The sequence below is a fragment of the Rattus norvegicus genome, chromosome 6 (assembly GCF_021556685.1).
Source record: "Rattus norvegicus strain SHRSP/BbbUtx chromosome 6, alternate assembly SHRSP_T2T, whole genome shotgun sequence".
NCBI classification, from domain to species: Eukaryota; Metazoa; Chordata; class Mammalia; order Rodentia; family Muridae; genus Rattus; species Rattus norvegicus.
Genome location: NC_141539.1, coordinates 81,404,102 through 81,421,801, shown reverse-complemented (window position 1 = coordinate 81,421,801; position 17,700 = coordinate 81,404,102). Strand labels below are relative to the sequence as shown.

General features: G+C 39.9%; 1 protein-coding gene across 5 annotated transcripts in view; it reads right to left on the bottom strand.

The window, feature by feature from the left end:
• Positions 1-17,700, bottom strand: part of Mipol1 (mirror-image polydactyly 1) — a 335,792-nt gene that overhangs the window by 19,106 nt on the left and 298,986 nt on the right. For 2 of the 5 annotated variants that reach the window (XM_087551903.1, XM_087551906.1), the window contains one exon: positions 9,981-10,058. In XM_087551903.1, coding sequence (XP_087408029.1) covers positions 9,981-10,058 — 78 coding nt within the window. 5 annotated transcript variants of the gene reach the window in all.

Sequence of the window (17,700 nt, the reverse complement as noted above, 5' to 3'; positions counted from 1 at the left end):
CAGCAAAGTGGCTGGGTATAAAATTAACTCAAATAAATCAGTTGCCTTCCTCTATACAAAAGAGAAACAAGCCGAGAAAGAAATTAGGGAAACGACACCCTTCATAATAGACCCAAATAATATAAAGTACCTCGGTGTGACTTTAACCAAGCAAGTAAAAGATCTGTACAATAAGAACTTCAAGACACTGAGGAAAGAAATTGAAGAAGACCTCAGAAGATGGAAAGATCTCCCATGCTCATGGATTGGCAGGATTAATATAGTAAAAATGGCCATTTTACCAAAATCAATCTACAGATTCAATGCAATCCCCATCAAAATACCAATCCAATTCTTCAAAGAGTTAGACAGAACAATTTGCAAATTCATCTGGAATAACAAAAAACCCAGGATAGCTAAAGCTATCCTCAACAATAAAAGGACTTCAGGGGGAATCACTATCCCTGAACTCAAGCAGTATTACAGAGCAATAGTGATAAAAACTGCATGGTATTGGTACAGAGACAGACAGATAGACCAATGGAATAGAATTGAAGACCCAGAAATGAACCCACACACCTATGGTCACTTGATTTTTGACAAAGGAGCCAAAACCATCCAATGGAAAAAAGATAGCATTTTCAGCAAATGGTGCTGGTTCAACTGGAGGGCAACATGTAGAAGAATGCAGATCGATCCATGCTTATCACCCTGTACAAAGCTTAAGTCGAAGTGGATCAAGGACCTCCACATCAAACCAGACACACTCAAACTAATAGAAGAAAAACTAGGGAAGCATCTGGAACACATGGGCACTGGAAAAAATTTCCTGAACAAAACACCAATGGCTTATGCTCTAAGATCAAGAATTGACAAATGGGATCTCATAAAACTGCAAAGCTTCTGTAAGGCAAAGGACACTGTGGTTAGGACAAAACGGCAACCAACAGATTGGGAAAAGATCTTTACCAACCCTACAACAGATAGAGGCCTTATATCCAAAATATACAAAGAACTCAAGAAGTTAGACCACAGGGAAACAAATAACCCTATTAAAAAATGGGGTTCAGAGCTAAACAAAGAATTCACAGCTGAGGAATGCCGAATGGCTGAGAAACACCTAAAGAAATGTTCAACATCTTTAGTCATAAGGGAAATGCAAATCAAAACAACCCTGAGATTTCACCTCACACCAGTGCGATTGGCTAAGATCAAAAACTCAGGTGACAGCAGATGCTGGCGAGGTTGTGGAGAAAGAGGAACACTCCTCCATTGTTGGTGGGATTGCAGACTGGTAAAACCATTCTGGAAATCAGTCTGGAGGTTCCTCAGAAAATTGGACATTGAACTGCCTGAGGATCCAGCTATACCTCTCTTGGGCATATACCCAAAAGATGCCTCAACATATAAAAGAGACACGTGCTCCACTATGTTCATCGCAGCCTTATTTATAATAGCCCGAAAATGGAAAGAACCCAGATGCCCTTCAACAGAGGAATGGATACAGAAAATGTGGTACATCTACACAATGGAATACTACTCAGCTATCAAAAACAACGAGTTTATGAAATTCGTAGGCAAATGGTTGGAACTGGAAAATATCATCCTGAGTGAACCAACCCAATCACAGAAAGACATACATGGTATGCACTCATTGATAAGTGGCTATTAGCCCAAATGCTTGAATTACCCTAGATCCCTAGAACAAACGAAACTCAAGACGGATGATCAAAATGTGAATGCTTCACTCCTTCTTTAAATGAGGAAAAAGAATACCCTTGGCAGGGAAGGGAGAGGCAAAGATTAAAACAGAGACTGAAGGAACACCCATTCAGAGCCTGTCCCACATTTGGCCCATACATATACAGCCACCCAATTGGACTAGATGGATGAAGCAAAGAAGTGCAGACCGACAGGAGCCGGATGTAGATCGCTCCTGAGAGACACAGCCAGAATACAGCAAATACAGAGGCGAATGCCAGCAGCAAACCACTGAACTGAGAATAGGTCCCCTATTGAAGGAATCAGAGAAAGAACTGGAAGAGCTTGAAGGGGCTCGAGACCCCAAAAGTACAACAATGCCAAGCAACCAGAGCTTCCAGGGACTAAGCCACTACCTAAAGACTATACATGGACTGACCCTGGACTCTGACCCCATAGGTAGCAATGAATATCCTAGTAAGAGCACCAGTGGAAGGGGAAGCCCTGGGTCTTGCTAAGACTGAACCCCCAGTGAACTAGTCTATGGGGGGAGGGCGGCAATGGTGGGAGGGTTGGGAGGGGAACACCCATAAGGAAGGGGAGGGGGAGGGGGATGTTTGCCCGGAAACCGGGAAAGGGAATAACACTCGAAATGTATATAAGAAATACTCAAGTTAATAAAAAAAAAAAACAAAAAAAAAAGAAGGGAGTGATTATTAAAGGAAGCTGAAGTAGTCCAGCATGGTGGTACATGGCTTTTATTTCAGCACTTGGAAGACAGAGGCAGGTGAATCTTGGTGAGTTCAAGGCCACCTTAGTCTGCATAAGCAAGTTCCAGGCCAGCCAAGGCCATAAAGTGAGACCCTGCCTCAAAACAACAAAACGAACAAACAAGAACACACAAACAGACAACACAAACAGGGTTGAAATCAAATGCCTATTTATTTAACAGAGAAAATGTCAACCGTTTCGGTATTGTTTAATGGTTGTCCAGTTAAGAGGAAGCATGACCAGAATATGAAAACTGAAAAGCCAAGATTGTAACCCCTGGAGAATGCTGTAACTGGAAGACATTAATACACCCGTGGGTCATAGGAAAGGAGAGCATGAAGAGATTTAAAGTGTCAGGGAGAAAGATGATACTGTCTAAGGCAGGGCGTCATAGCAGGGTGACTCTGTGGTGTCATAGCAGGATTTGTAGGATAATCTCTGGAAAAATGACTAGACAGTTGTCCCTGGGGACTAACAGGAAAGAGTTGCAGATACAGCTGTGGACAATTTTGTAGGTGTGAAGGAAAAACATTGTCAGAAACCATGGCAGTTTGAGTCAGTTTTCCCCATGGAGTAGGAGACACAGGTCTCAGGTGAAGCACAGAGGGGAATGTCTGGGAAAGGACAGGGAGAGTTCAACGGAGTGCGTGCATGCGGGAGATGATCAGGGACATGTGACGGGATCTTCAGGTGGGGCCTGTGACCTGTCTCTATCCGGTTAGAGACTGCAGTTTTGTAGAAGACATTGGCCACTATATTTGCGTGACTTTTATTTCCCTATCAGCTCTTCAATTGGGAGTGGAGGTGGGAAGAGGGAATGATGGGAATAATTCAGACTATGACTTGTCCATCAAGAAGGCTTAGACAGCCCTGAGTATAAGGAGACTGAGGTGTCTGGGGAGGAAAGTGACTCAACCCAGAATCCATGTTTGTTTAAAGAAATCGAGTCTATAACGTCTTACTAGTCCAGGGGGTTGGAGGTTGGGGGAGATGGAGGAGGCAAGGACCTGGTCCCTTCGTTTGTGTTGAGGCTAACAAACAAGCCAGAATAGGACAGAACAAAACAAACAGAAAAAGAAGAGCCAAAGATAAGGCACAAGAAAGGTAGACACACACTTGAACACGTCGAAATGCCATAACAACACACAACCAGAGAGCATATTTCAGAAGCAAGATACCTGTGTTGTAGAAATGTCCAGACAGAGCATTACAAGCCCCAAACAAACAAACAAACAAATGAACCCCTTCAGTAAGGCCACAGAGTTCATTTTATGTTAGCCATCTACCTCAGGGCACGGGGCCTGCCCTTGGATCACATTGGAGGGAACTGATTTTTCATTCGCAAGTTGTTATCAAGTTGAAACAGCTTCTGGTGAGGGATGCAGGCTGTGCCTACTTCCTCTCCACAAGGTAAGAAAGAGCATCGCACATTTCACAGCACCACAATAGACACATGGCATTCTTCAATACCACTAATACCCATAGTAGGCAGGGCACCAAAGCTAAGTCCATTTCCTATTTAAAAGAACAGTAACTGTTGTTTGAGACAGGGTCTCTATGCAGCCCTGGTTGGCCTGGAATTGGCTGTGTAGACCAGGTTGGCTTCCAACTAACAGAGATCCACCACAACTGGCTAACATGTGCTACTTTTATTTAAACTTAAAAAAAACAGGCCTTGGATTGTAGAGATGGTTCACCAGTTAAGAGCACTGACTGCTCTTCCAGAGGTCCTGAGTTCAATTCCCAGCAACCACATGGTACCTTACAACCATCTGTAATGAGATCTGATGCCCTTTTCTGGTGTGTCTGAAGACAGCCACAGTGTACTCATATACGTAAAATAAATAAATAACTCTTAAAAAATAGATCTCAGTAATAAATCATAATAATATAACATATATTTAGATGAACAATAACCATGTTAGACACATAACAAAGGAAGCTAGGGACTGACTGAAGCTCTACTTGCTTATCTAGTATCTCTAGAATAACTGAATTTCAAACTTTAGATCTTTGTGATTTATCCAGGAATGATATTTGTAACTGAGGGGCCTAAGTTGCTTACTAGAATCCAGTTAAGTCTATGAAGTAGTAGTGTAGTGGATGTTACCACTAGGAAAGTTCTTAATAGAAGATCATTGAGTTATTTTGCTTAAGCTTCCACATCAGAATGTGGCTGAGACAATGTAGGTAGTAGAGATCAAGGAAACTTATTAGGCTCTTTTCTTTTGTCTATCAGAGAATATCTGACCCATACTTAGGAGTCCCATGAAAACCCAGCATTAGGGACGAACCCCTGGTGCATGTATTCCGTTCACTGCATAGTTAAATTCTCATGTCATGGCTTATAATTTTGATAATCAGCCCTTAGATTGGTTTTAAAGTAAAAGACAGCAAAGCATTTGGTAGGTATGTTAGCATATCCTGCTTATAATCTTAGTAGTTAGAAGGCCGAGGCAGGAGGATTTCAAGTTCAAGGACAATCTTGTCTCCGTAGTTTGGTTCTGCCTGAGAGACAAACAACAACAAACGACAAAACCACTACTTAATGAGAAGACATATAGTAAATATTCTAAGTTCTTGGAGCCTTTGAAGAAGGGCATCAGGCAATGGAACAGTCATTCAGAAGAATACAGGTTGGGAGGAAGGAGTTAGAGGAAGCTTTACCCCAAGAGCTAAGCCAAGGTGGGCCTTTTTGTAACAGGAAGAATTTAGCTTATATTGTAACAGTGATGTACAAATGTTAAAAACCAATTCCTCTGTTTAATTTCAGACTTATCCAGAGATAAAGAGAGAGAAGAAAGAGGAGGAAGAAGAGAAGGAGAAGGAATCATTCTTTTGAGAGAGAGATTGGAGTAAAACATACCAGGCATACAGACAGAATGAAAAGCAAATTGGTAATCTTTTAACTATTTCATTATTTTTTTAATATTTCTAAGAAATGAAACAAAGTTATGCTAGTGGTATTTTTCAAAAGGGGTGCGGTTTGTTCCCCTTTTCTCTTTCCATTTTCTAGCTTTTCTGTTTTGCCCCTGACATCCAGCTTCTGGGATAACCCACATGAACATCTGTGTAAGACACAACTAACAGCATATAGAAAACATTTAATTCTTTTAAAAAGATATGCAGGTGTGTGTGTGTGTGTGTGTGTGTGTGTGTGTGTGTGTGCGCGCGCGAGCGCACGCGCGTGTCTTTCTTGCAAGTGTCTTTCTTATGGAGGAAGAGTTGTGGCGGGGCGGAAAGACTAACATTTCAGAGTTTTCTAAGTTCACCCTCCCCTGCCAATTTCTGATTTTTATATGCTACTTGTAAATGTAATTTCCATTCTTTAATATCCATTCACTTCACTGCTAATACTTTTTGAGCACCATAGGTGACTCGAAATTAAATCACATACATCCTTCTTTTATGCATTAAAGTGTTAGTATTGAGGATTAATGAGCTTTACTCTCAGTACCTGGATTATTCTTTGGAAGTTAGTGGCATCAGGACATATTAACTCTTTCAAGCAAAGAAATAAACTTTGCAAGAGATGAGAATCTGAACTGTGAAATATACTAATACGTTCAGCAGTGGGAAATGAATCAGAGACATGGCCTTTTCCTTTTGACTTCTTTGAAACTTAGAGCACGGGTACTAATAACAATATACAGTTCTTTATATTCTAGAAACTTCCTTTATATTGGCAATAAAGATAAATAAAGCCCTTACATAGTTACAGGATTCTCCAGACCTGGACTTAGAGGCAGTGGTGAGCTCCCTGACGTGGATGGTAGAGCCCAAACTGAGGCCCTCCACATGAACATAATACATTCTTACCCTGAGGAAGGACACTTTATAAAGGCATTTTAAACTATTGTGATGATGATGATGATGATGATGATGATGATGATGATGATGATGATGATGATGATGATTACATTTCAGACAGAATCTAACTCTTTAGGCTGGCCTTGAATTTACAGAGATCCACCAGTGTCTGCCTCCCCATTGCTGGGATTAAAGCCATGCACCACTATGCCTGGCAAAATACTCTTTTATTCTAACAAAAGTAATTCTTTGTTTGTTTGAGACAGGGTTTCTCTGTTTAGTCCTGGCTGTCCTGGAACTCCCTCTGTAGACCAGGTTGGCCTCAGACTCAGAGATCAGCCTGCCTCTGCCTCCTGAGTACTGACATTAAAGGCGTGCACCACCACTGCCTGATTAACGAGAAATCATTCTTAACTGGGTACAAAGAGGGTGCTTTAAACGTGTCTCAAGATAGAAATCCTTAGTTTAAAAATAATACTTTATAAAGTAGAATGCATGAACGTTGTAATTTATTGTTGCTTTTAGGTTAGTTCAGTCTTAGCCAATATGGAATGTCTGCCTCTTCAGGTATGTGTTTTGTTTCCCTATGTGAAGAAAAAGTGTCATGAGTGAGTCTCCCAGGCGGCACCAATAAACAGTGGCTATGCATTTCTGCTAGCCGCCCATCTGCGTCCTCTACCTTTGCGACAGAATAATTAGTAAATTTTCTTCTACATGAGGATATCAGCTTTCTATTTCTAAACTTTTAAATATTCACACTCCAGCCTGGTTCAGACATTTCTACCCAATATGAATGATATCAGCTCAGGAGCTGATCTGCTGTTTGCCTAGCAGAGGAGTTACATATTGCCTTTAGAAGAATGACACCTCAAGCCGCAGCCTTGACTTCTGGCTGTCTTTGAATGGCTTGACGCGGCTCTAAAGCACGAGCTTTATGATTCCGAATAACTTTGGACATTCTGACTTGTCGCACTACACTCCATGGAGAGTTTAATTATGTGGGAAGTGGGGTTATATAATCTAAATTGCTATCATTCCAGACAAACTCTCATGGGTATTTATATTATTCCCTGAGAAGAATCTGTTGAAGCCTTTCCCTTCTTTGGCTGTTCAGTTTCTGGAAGCCAATTTTGATGAGTTTTATATCTGCTACCTGGCAGTACTGTTCTCAAACTTAATATTTTTTCTCATAAGTTTATAAGTTGGGGTTACACAGAAAGAAAATGAAATTAGATCTTCGCACTGAACTAAAGACATTCTATTAATGGCATGGTGTTTTTTCTATCCTTTAGGGAGAGAATCTTAAAACCCTGATTTCTTTACCCTGCACATCTTTTTGGTCACTAAGTCGTATTTTCTCTGTAGTGCTTCTAATATCAATCTCTTTCTCCTGCTCTCACTACTTCCAGTCCATGCCAGATCATCATCTATCTGTTTTCTCATACTGCTTTGCTACAATCACTTTTTAGCTGGTATTTTTACTTCTACCATCAATGTGTTTTAGCTAATCTTCCAATAAAAGGCTGGCTGATGTCCCTTGATCGCTATGATCGATCATCTATTATTGTAATTGCATAATCATTTAAAAATCACTCAATAATGGCTCTTACCCCTATCACATGAAATTGAGTTCATTTGCATATTTTGAAACTCTGGGTAACTCAGCCAAGCCTTGTCATTTACAGGAACCCCTGCTTTTGTCAGGTGACCTCTGAACTTTTCTCATTATATTCAGACTTGGACCTAACTTTACTCATGTGACTTGTTTCTGTATTATCCTCTCTTCCTGTTCTGCTAACTCACACCATATCCACTCTATAGGGTATGTTTGCTCTCATTGAAGCTTTTATTCCCCTGTTATCTATACTGAAAATGGAAAAGGAGACAGCACCAGTGTATCTACATGATAGTAAACGAATGAGGTGGAAGATACAGCACCAGTACCATATGTATGTACAAGACCAGATTCTACTTAAGTCAGTCATTTCATCTGCAAAAACCAGTGCTTTCTTAAAGATTCAGTACAGTGTGTACTAAATGTAGCAGTGTGTAGGAAAAAATCCTCCTAAGAATGTTTTTGCTTAGGAATATTGATTCTATAAACCGAGAGCAAAAGAAGTATGTCACACTTTTAGTATACTTCACTACATTTAGTACATTAACAATACATGGCATGATTTGTGTACATTATATGCACATGCAGGTGTTCTCACATATGAATGCACTTGTGGAGGTCAAAAGTTGACAACTGGCTATCTTCCTCAATTATCTTTTTTTTTTTTTAATTTTCTTTTTTTCGGAGCTGGGGCCCGAACCCAGGGCCTTGCGCTTGCTAGTCAAGTGCTCTACCACTGAGCTAAATCCCCAACCCCTCAATTACCTTATTTTTATTTAAAATTTTATTTTTAGATTTCATGTGTATGGGTGTTTGCTTGTATATATGTATGTATGTGTGTGTGTTTGCGTGTGTGTGTGTGTGAGTGTATGTATGTATGTATGTATGTATGTATGTATGTATGTACACCACTGAGTACTCAATACCCACAGAGGCCAGAAGAGGGCCTGGGCTTCTCTGAAACTGGAATTACAGATGGTTGTGAGCTGGGAACTGAACCTAGGTTCTTAGCAAGAGTAACAAGTGTTATTAACTATGGCACCATCTCTCTAGCCCTTCTATTTAGTCTACAGGGTCTCTCACTGAACCTAGAACTTACTGTCGAAGCTAGGCTTGCTAGCCAGCAAGCCTCTGGGATCTGTCCTTCCTTAAGATCTAGTGTTTCAAATAGCCACCACATCAAGCTATTTATGTGGGTGGTGGGGATCAGAACTCAAGTTCAGATGCTTGTGCTGCCAGAACTTTACAGAATGGGCCATCTTCCCAGTCCCAGGATATGATTTTTGATAAACTGTATTTATGCTTAGTAATCACATAACGGACTTGAAAGTCAACCCCAAATTTATTGACCCTCCTACACTGTCCCATGATTTTCACTAAAATAAGACAGCTTTCCAAAATGTGATGTTTTAAGTTTCATTATCAAGTGTATTCAAGGTAGTATTCAATTATGAAATAGGAAGAAAAGTATGACAAGCTCTGAAAAAAATGGAGTTATTCATATGTCCCCTTTCAGCAAAGTGCTTTCAAATGAGTAATATTTACAGTGCTATTTTCATGTACCTAGAGATTTAAATCATCCACATTAACTGGTCATATGCATTAAAGATGACTCTCCATGAAGCAAATTACTAACTCCTTCCTAAGCATTCACCTTCTGTCCAAAGATTTCGGGGCAGCTCTTAGTAGAGCACACACACTGCCTTTTCTTAGTTCATGGCTTTCTGGTCTTGTATGCATGTATGTGTATATTACTGCTATATATATATATATATATATACATATATATATATATATATATATATATATATGTGTGTGTGTGTGTGTGTGTATACCTGGCATTTGTTTTGAAATGCCCTACCTACCAAAGCCACTACCTAACAAAGGCCACTTAAACACAAAAATTATAACAACCTTTCCAAGTATTTAATATTTCTCTCAGTCAAGAGAAACACAATTATAACTACTAATATAGACAACGAGAGGCAAATAAAAGAGAAGAACACATCCTCTCATTTCGCTCTTCCTTTCCACAGGTTTGCCATGTTGCTTTACTGACAGAGAATGCAGCTCCACAGTCACATCTGACTGTTACAATACTTACATCAGCCAAGGCACTGTGTGGGCTTTGTACTTTAACTGCCAGGCATTCACCAGAAAGATTGAGGAGCACGTGGTATGCCTAGGTGGAAGAACGGACCGTCATTTTTAAGACAACAAAGGCCCCACACCATTCTGTACTGAGCGTTTACAACAGGCAAGAAGTGCCTTGCATTTGGCTAGATCGCCTTTCCAGTCAAGGCTGTGCCTCAGGTGCCATCTTTTAATCTGACAAACGGAACCAGCCAAATGTGGCATCGCAGGGCTCAGCTCTTTCATTGTGTCTTGATCCTATTTGTTTTATCCTTTAAGGATATTTGCTTTGGAAGAGACACCTCATGGCTGAAGAACGATGACTAAACAGCTTATTTGCTAAGAGCAACCAATCTGAACTGGCATTAAAGTATGAGAACAATTATCTATTGACCTCTAATTAATAAAAGTGATTTGGCAAAGAAGGAAGTACACCAAGCTTCTGTTTACACAGTGGCCCAATGCCTTTTAAAGTAATACATTTAATAAGAATAACTTAGATGAGCAGCTTAAAAGAAGACATTTAGTCTCAGTTATTATAAATTACTACAATTTCACAAATACTTCTGAAACCAACAGAAAAGCAGCTCTGTCAAACACATACCACCCTCATCTTCCTCCTCTTCCACCACCACCACCATCACTAAAACCCATGGAAGGGGTGGGTGGAAATATTGGCCAGCAGCTAGAAAGTGCAACTGTTCTTGTAGAGGACTCCAGTTCAGTTCCCTGCAACTAGGTAGGCTGGCTCACGGGCGACCATGACTCTGGCTCCAGGAGGTCCTCTTTGGCTTCGGTGGGCACCTGCACTCATGAGCACATACTCTTCCCACACCACATACACACAATTAAAAAACATTTAGAAACAAGAAAAATGCTTACAGGTCTATAATGGAATTATTTACTAATAAAGAGTTCCAACAAATCAATGACAAATTCATTCACAGTTCAAAGAAAAATGTAAAAGGGTCATCAACAGGCAAGTCACATAAAAACAAAAGTAGTCAGTAAACATATTCAACTGCCAAGCCTTATTAAAGAGATGCATATCACATCGAAACACATTTTTACCAAAGAGTTGAAAGGTTTAACAATTCACTAAATAGGGAGAAGGCTTGGGTAAGAAGCTTTCTCTTAGATAGGTTGTTTTCCAAACTTTTTTTTTTAAAAAAAAGAACAATTTGTAATATTTAGCAAACTTTAAAACCACATATCCTTTGACCCTTAGGACCTTTATTCCTCAGAATCTATCCTATAGATCTATCATCAGATATATTATATATGTGAATGGCTGTTCATTTCCAGAACTGTTTATAATATAAACTTAAAAATCTAAAATAATTTTCTCATGGGACTCGCTTTCTCCTCTGCAGATGGTATCTCTAAAGGGTACAGGTTAGTATTCAAGCTGTACTTTTGCTTTACTTTGGAACTAGGATTGAACTCAGAGCCTTCAGTATGTGGAGCACGCACTGTACCCCCAAATGACACTATTAACTGGCAAAGATTCCAGAGTCAATATAGTTACAGCACGTGTTTTTGGATTCAGTTGTTTGCATACAGTTTGCCTAAAACTGATTCAGAGATAAAAATTTGTCCAGTATAATAAGGAATTACTGAAGTATCAGTCATAGAATGCCTGAGCCTACTTAGTAAGCTGGAAAACGAGCTCTCAGAATGGTATCCCATAATAACAAGAGGCAGAAAATTTCAGGGCCAGATCAGAATGCTGTCTTGAAAAAAGTCATCAGGACTCATAAGTCTGTAACAAAAATTATTAGGTTTTATAATTGTATACTTTGCACATGGTAGGAGAATAGTTGCTCAGTATTTTAAGCATTCTGTCAATTAATAGACAGCAAACTGCTATATCCCCTCTCTTGAAAAATATTTTATTTAAAGATATGTAAAGAAATCTTTAACATTTATCTGCATTATGTAGAAGATACATTTTTAAGCAACTTATTCCTTTAATAACATATCCTAATAGAATAAATTAAGGTAATTTACTTGGCTTTTGTATGTATTTTTGGTTAATAATAAAACTGTCTATAAGTATACATGTTATTTGGTGTGTGTCGTATGTGCTTATCCACATGTATGTGGGGGAGGGGTACACAGATGTTCATGTACATGTGAAAGATACATGTCAACCTTAGAAGCTATCCACCTCATCTATCCATCTACCTATCTATCCATTGGTCTGTCTGTATGTCTGTCTGGCTATCTATCTTTCTATCTATGTATTTAAGGCAAGGTCTTTCACTGGGTCCACTGATTCAGGTAGGCTGTCTGGTGAACAAACCTTGAGATCCTCTTCTCTCTTCCTTCTTGAACTGGGATTACAAGTCTGCATCCCACATTTGGATATTTAAATGAGGGAATGAATTTGGGACCCTGTGTTTGTGTAAGCACTTTAACAACTGAGTTATTGCCCCAGCTCCAAACTATATTTTTGAGTACTGTAAGTAGCATTTTAAAAACACATTACTAATATAGCTGTTGCCCAGCAGTGGGAATATGGAACCTATCCAGGAGAAGGAAGAGACCACCTCCAGTAGTCAAATAGACCCCCAGTGGAGAGATTCAGACACCAATCCAGGTACAAAACATTTGACCCCAAATTGCTCCTGTCTGAAACAAATGTAAGGAGAAAAGTGGAGCAGAGACTGAAGGAATGGCCAACTAGTGACTATTGGAACTACTGCCCCATGGGCAGGCACCGATCCCTGACACTGTTACTGAAGCTATGTTGTGCTTGCAGTCAGGAGCTTAGAATGGCTGTCCTCTGAGAGGCTCTATCAGCAGCTAACTGAGACAGAGCAGACAGAGCCAAGGATGTGATGGAGGTTGGAAGAATTAGAGAAAGGATTGCAGGAACTGAAAGTGATGGCAACCCCATAGAAAGACCAATAGTGTCAACTAACTTGGGCCCTGGGAGCGCCTAGAGACTGAGTCAGGAAGGAAGGAACACATAGAGGCTGGCCCAAACCTCTTAAACCCACTACTGCTTTGTCTGGCCTCAGTGGGAGAGGATGTGGCTAATCCTGTAGAGATTCCATAGGGTGGGGGGACACTGGGGGATGCACTATCCTCTCAGAGGCAAAGGGGATGGGGGATGGGGGTGGGGAAGAACTCTACTAGGGGGTGACCAGTACAGGAGGGCAACAATCGGATTGTAAATAAATAAAATAATAATAAAAATTAATTATGAACCACAAAAAAGACCAGCAGGACAAGATATTCTGAAAGGTGTAATAGTGTTTCTTCATTTTGGGGTCAACCAGCAGTTACCTAATTCGATTTAAGGCTGGCTTAACAGGAAAGAATTCATGCTTGATACTGTGAACAGGGCCAACTACCCACAGCTGGTGAGGGCCTGGAACCTAGAGAAGCCACTGTGGCCACTTAATTACTCACCACAGTCCCAGGACTCAGCATCTCCCTCTGAGGCAGACAGCATAGATGGGTGGGTGGACTGGGGTATAACTTCGGAGAGACAGGGACAGGAGGATCAGGTGGGGAGGGAGAGGAGAGATGAGGTTGAGGTGGAGAATGCAGTGAAAGACAGAATTGAGGGATATCTGAAGGGTGTTATGGAAACCAAGTGCAGTGAAACTCCAAATGAAGGCTCCAAATGATGATGTATTCACAATCAGCCATCTCTTGTCACCAAATGAAGCTTCCAGTCCTGGGACTGGGTTACAGCCAATTGAGATACTGCATTAGATCTGGATGGGTGGGGATCTGGGGGTGGAACTGGGAGAAGCAGAAGAGAAAGCTGAAACCAGGATATACTGGATAAGAGAAGAATTTATTTTCAATTAAAGGGAGAAAAGTTAAAAAAAAAGAAGAATGTGCTAAAATTGACAAAAAGGTTGGGAAAAACTACACAATGAAAATTCTAAGTTTTTTCTTTTTAATGTGCATGAGTGTTTGGCTTGCATGTACAGTCATAGAAGACAAAAGAAATCATTGAATCCCCTAGAACTGGAGTTACAGAGGTTGTGACCAATGATGTGGGTACTGGGATTTGAACGAGGGTCCTCTGGAAGAGCAGTCAGTGCTAAGTCATCTCACCAGCCCCAATCAAAGATCACTGTAAAATTATGTAATATAATAATTCAGAGGTCACAAAGTGAAAGAAAAGTCATCTGTTTTGAGGTCTGTTTTTGAAGCAGAAGAATAAAGTTGTGTTAATATTTTTTTCTCTTTAAAAAGGAACAGCTTAAAGATTTCTGGATGTATAGCAACAGGGGAAGTAAAACTGGGGTAAAGATGAGAGGCTGTGTATTACTCAAGTCTCCAGTTGGTTAGATTATTATGAAGTAGAAACGGCCAGCTAACACATGGGTTTTCAGTAATCTTTTCTTTTATTAGTCATATGTTTAATTATCATTATTCTAATTTTTAAAAGGACTATTTCTTGTATTATTTTATGTGTGTGGGTGTTTTGTCCACATATGTGTATGTGCATCAAGGACATGCCTGGTACCTGTGAAGGTCAGACGTGCCCAGATGCCCAGGGCCTGGGGTTACAAATGGTTGAGAGTCACCAAGGAATTGAACTCAGGTTCTCGACAAGGAATGCTCTAAACTGCTGAGTAACTCTTCAGCCCCTACCTCTCAATCTTGATGTACCATTGGATGCTTAGCCAGAGGAAGCATAGAACACTGGTGCTGAATACAACCTACTGAGGGAAATAAACTTAAAATTCAAGTCACTAAACCAGTAAGTTGCATTATGAGGTCAAATTATTCACACTGCTCAGTTTTTGCATGTTGTAGTGAGGACCAAACTACCCCTGTTAATTCATTTTGAAAGTCAAACGTTAGGGTGCAAACACTGTCTCAGAGGTGGCCTCCCCACAGCACAGCCGCCCTTCCCTCTTCTTTCTTTATTTGCCTCCCCCCATGCCGAACAGCATGCTTTGGCAAAACTCAAGGGTTTAGCTTTCCTTATATACTGGAAGCATCCTAATAGATCTAACAAATATTAGCAACCATATTTGAAACGTTATAAAGCAATCAGTGTAAGTCCTTTGCTTGGGCTGAGGCAAAAGAGGTGCTTGAAACACCACCTCGAGATCCATGCACTGCTGTTAAAGAGATTCAAGACAGGATAGCTGAGAAATGTTGGTGAAACACTGCTAAGGGTTTTGATCATTTTAAAACCAGAAAAGTTTCAATTAATGATGGAGGAGGCAAAACAGTGATTTTCACACTGTCAAGCGAAATGCAGCAAGCTACAGCAACTGGCTAGCTTTATGAAGGTATCTTATTAAGACGGCTTATTAAGTTCCTCTCTACTGTTTTCATAGGGCTTTACAGGGATACCAAACTTTAAAATGCAGGATTCTTTCCTTCCTAACTTTCATAAAAGTCATATATAATTAGCACTGAATGAAATTTTCTAATGTCAACATTTCAAATTTTGATTAACAGGGAATACAAATCAACCTTATTCAAGTTTAATTCAAAAGACTAGCAACATCCTTTGGGAGACTAGTAGAGATAATATATCAATGCAACTTCAAATTTCAGACTAAGCCACAGGCCTACAAAGTAAAGTAATATTCAACTTATTAAGCTGGCATGGTGACAGACATTTTCTCTGCCGGATTTAAGTTTGATTCATAAAACCATACATCCACAAATTGAAATGAACGTTTAGGGTCTAGAATGTAATCAGAACCCTTGCCGTAGATGTATATGTTGTCAGATTTACGCAGAGTCTGGATGTGATTGTAACAAAGAGAAAGCAATAGTCGACAAACAAAAGCAGTGTGGGTACCGACCAGAATGCAGACAGCAGTAACTTCTATGCACACCGTACATTAGAAACCCTTGTCAAGTTCTCAGGGCTGGGAAGAAGCCTGGATGAACCGGACCTGTACCAGCATATTTCATAATAATCAACACCGCTCACTGGAAACCAGAGCGAGGTAGCTCAGAAAGTTATTGGCATTATTACTTTTTTAGGAGTGAAGATTAATCGGGAATCTATTTCCCCCAACAGCCACGCCGCTTCATCTTCTACAGCATGCTTAGAGCCAAAACTGTGCTGGAGTGAAAGAGACCGTGCTGCCAGCTGAAAATGTAAGGATGCAAGACAGCCCTTGCTAAACAAGGCATTGTCATAAAATACTTTTTAACGATCAAAATTAAGTTAGACCTCCATAATAATAAACATCAAAATTTTAACTTTAGACAGGTCTCACTTTTCAGCTCTTTAAAATGACATTATCACCTACAATGTTCACATTCTAGAATGACACAATAAAGTCATCAAGAATTTTGCAAATTACCCCTCACCAGTGTTTAAATGAAGTTTCCAGTTTTGTGTTGGGGTCAGGTTTGCAGCTATGCAAACTGAGTGAAGCCTGTGCGCCCAGCGGCTGGAGCTTGGCATGTCTGGATTGTCTAATGCTGAAAACCTTGCATTGTGGTGGGTGTCCCTGGAAGACCAACGTTGATAGGGGTTGAGGATGTTAGTTCTATGGACAGGCGATAACGCTCAATGGCAGACATTGCCTGTCTGAGCACACAGGTTCCACCCCCAGCACTGCAAAATCCACACAAATAAACCCTAGCAAAACCCAAACCACATAGAACACTGAAGTCACAAATATGGAGAAGAAATCCATAATTACTTTTTGAAGACACTGAATATTCTAAATTTCCATGTGTGTTATTTCTGGGGATCGGGGTCTCACTAACGTGCTGTCTACACTGGCCTTAGTCTCAGTATGCTTCTGCCTTAACCTTCAGAACAGTGGGACTGCAGACCTGCGCCCTATACCAAACACCACAGTAAATTCTTTTCACCAATTGCCTGGCTGACTAATTGTCTCTGTTTAAATTAGGGTCATTAGATGGTGATTTTCAAATTCTGTCATTCTACCTAAATTTACAACTAATATTTCTCTGTACAAAAGGATTTTTCCTTTTAGTAAGTTTTTTTCAGTATCTTTGTAGGCTCCAAGATGTAAAAGTTCAACATTCTATAACTACAGTTCCTTCTCCAAAACCCAAAATTGCTCCACACCTATCGAGCTGGTTCCGGTAGCCCTCAACACAAGAGCATATATTAATAAGGTATAATTTAATATCAAGTGCAAATGATAACCACACTTAGTACATATTCATCGAATCAATTATATTCCTTGATAATCAATTATATAGTTCCTTTTAATGGGAAATTGTTATAAGAAACTCAATTTTGGACTATATGTTTGTAAAAGATCTTAGTGGACAGAGCTCAGAAAAATATTTTAAATCATGAGTTCTTATTGATAGTTCTAGTTAAAATTTAATGTTGGAGTATACTTTTCTTAATGGCATTTATTTTTATAGCTAAACCTTGTTGCTTAATATTAATATTATTTATTATTTACTTGATCAATTCAAAATATAAAAATTCATTTCAAAATGTTGATACCATGAGCAAGAGTGTAAAACTTATGATTTCTTTTCATTTCTTTTGTCTTTAGAATATACACCATGAAGATATGCAGAGTATGATGACCAAAAGTTCTTCAGGACTGGTCTGATGACTCTGGGTAGGTATTTGCTGTGTAAGCCTGTGTGACCCGAGTTCAATACCCCAAAGCCACATAAAGGTGAAAGGAAAGGGACTCCGCCAAGTTGTTCTGATCTGTACGTGTGTGTTCATCCTCATCATGTACACA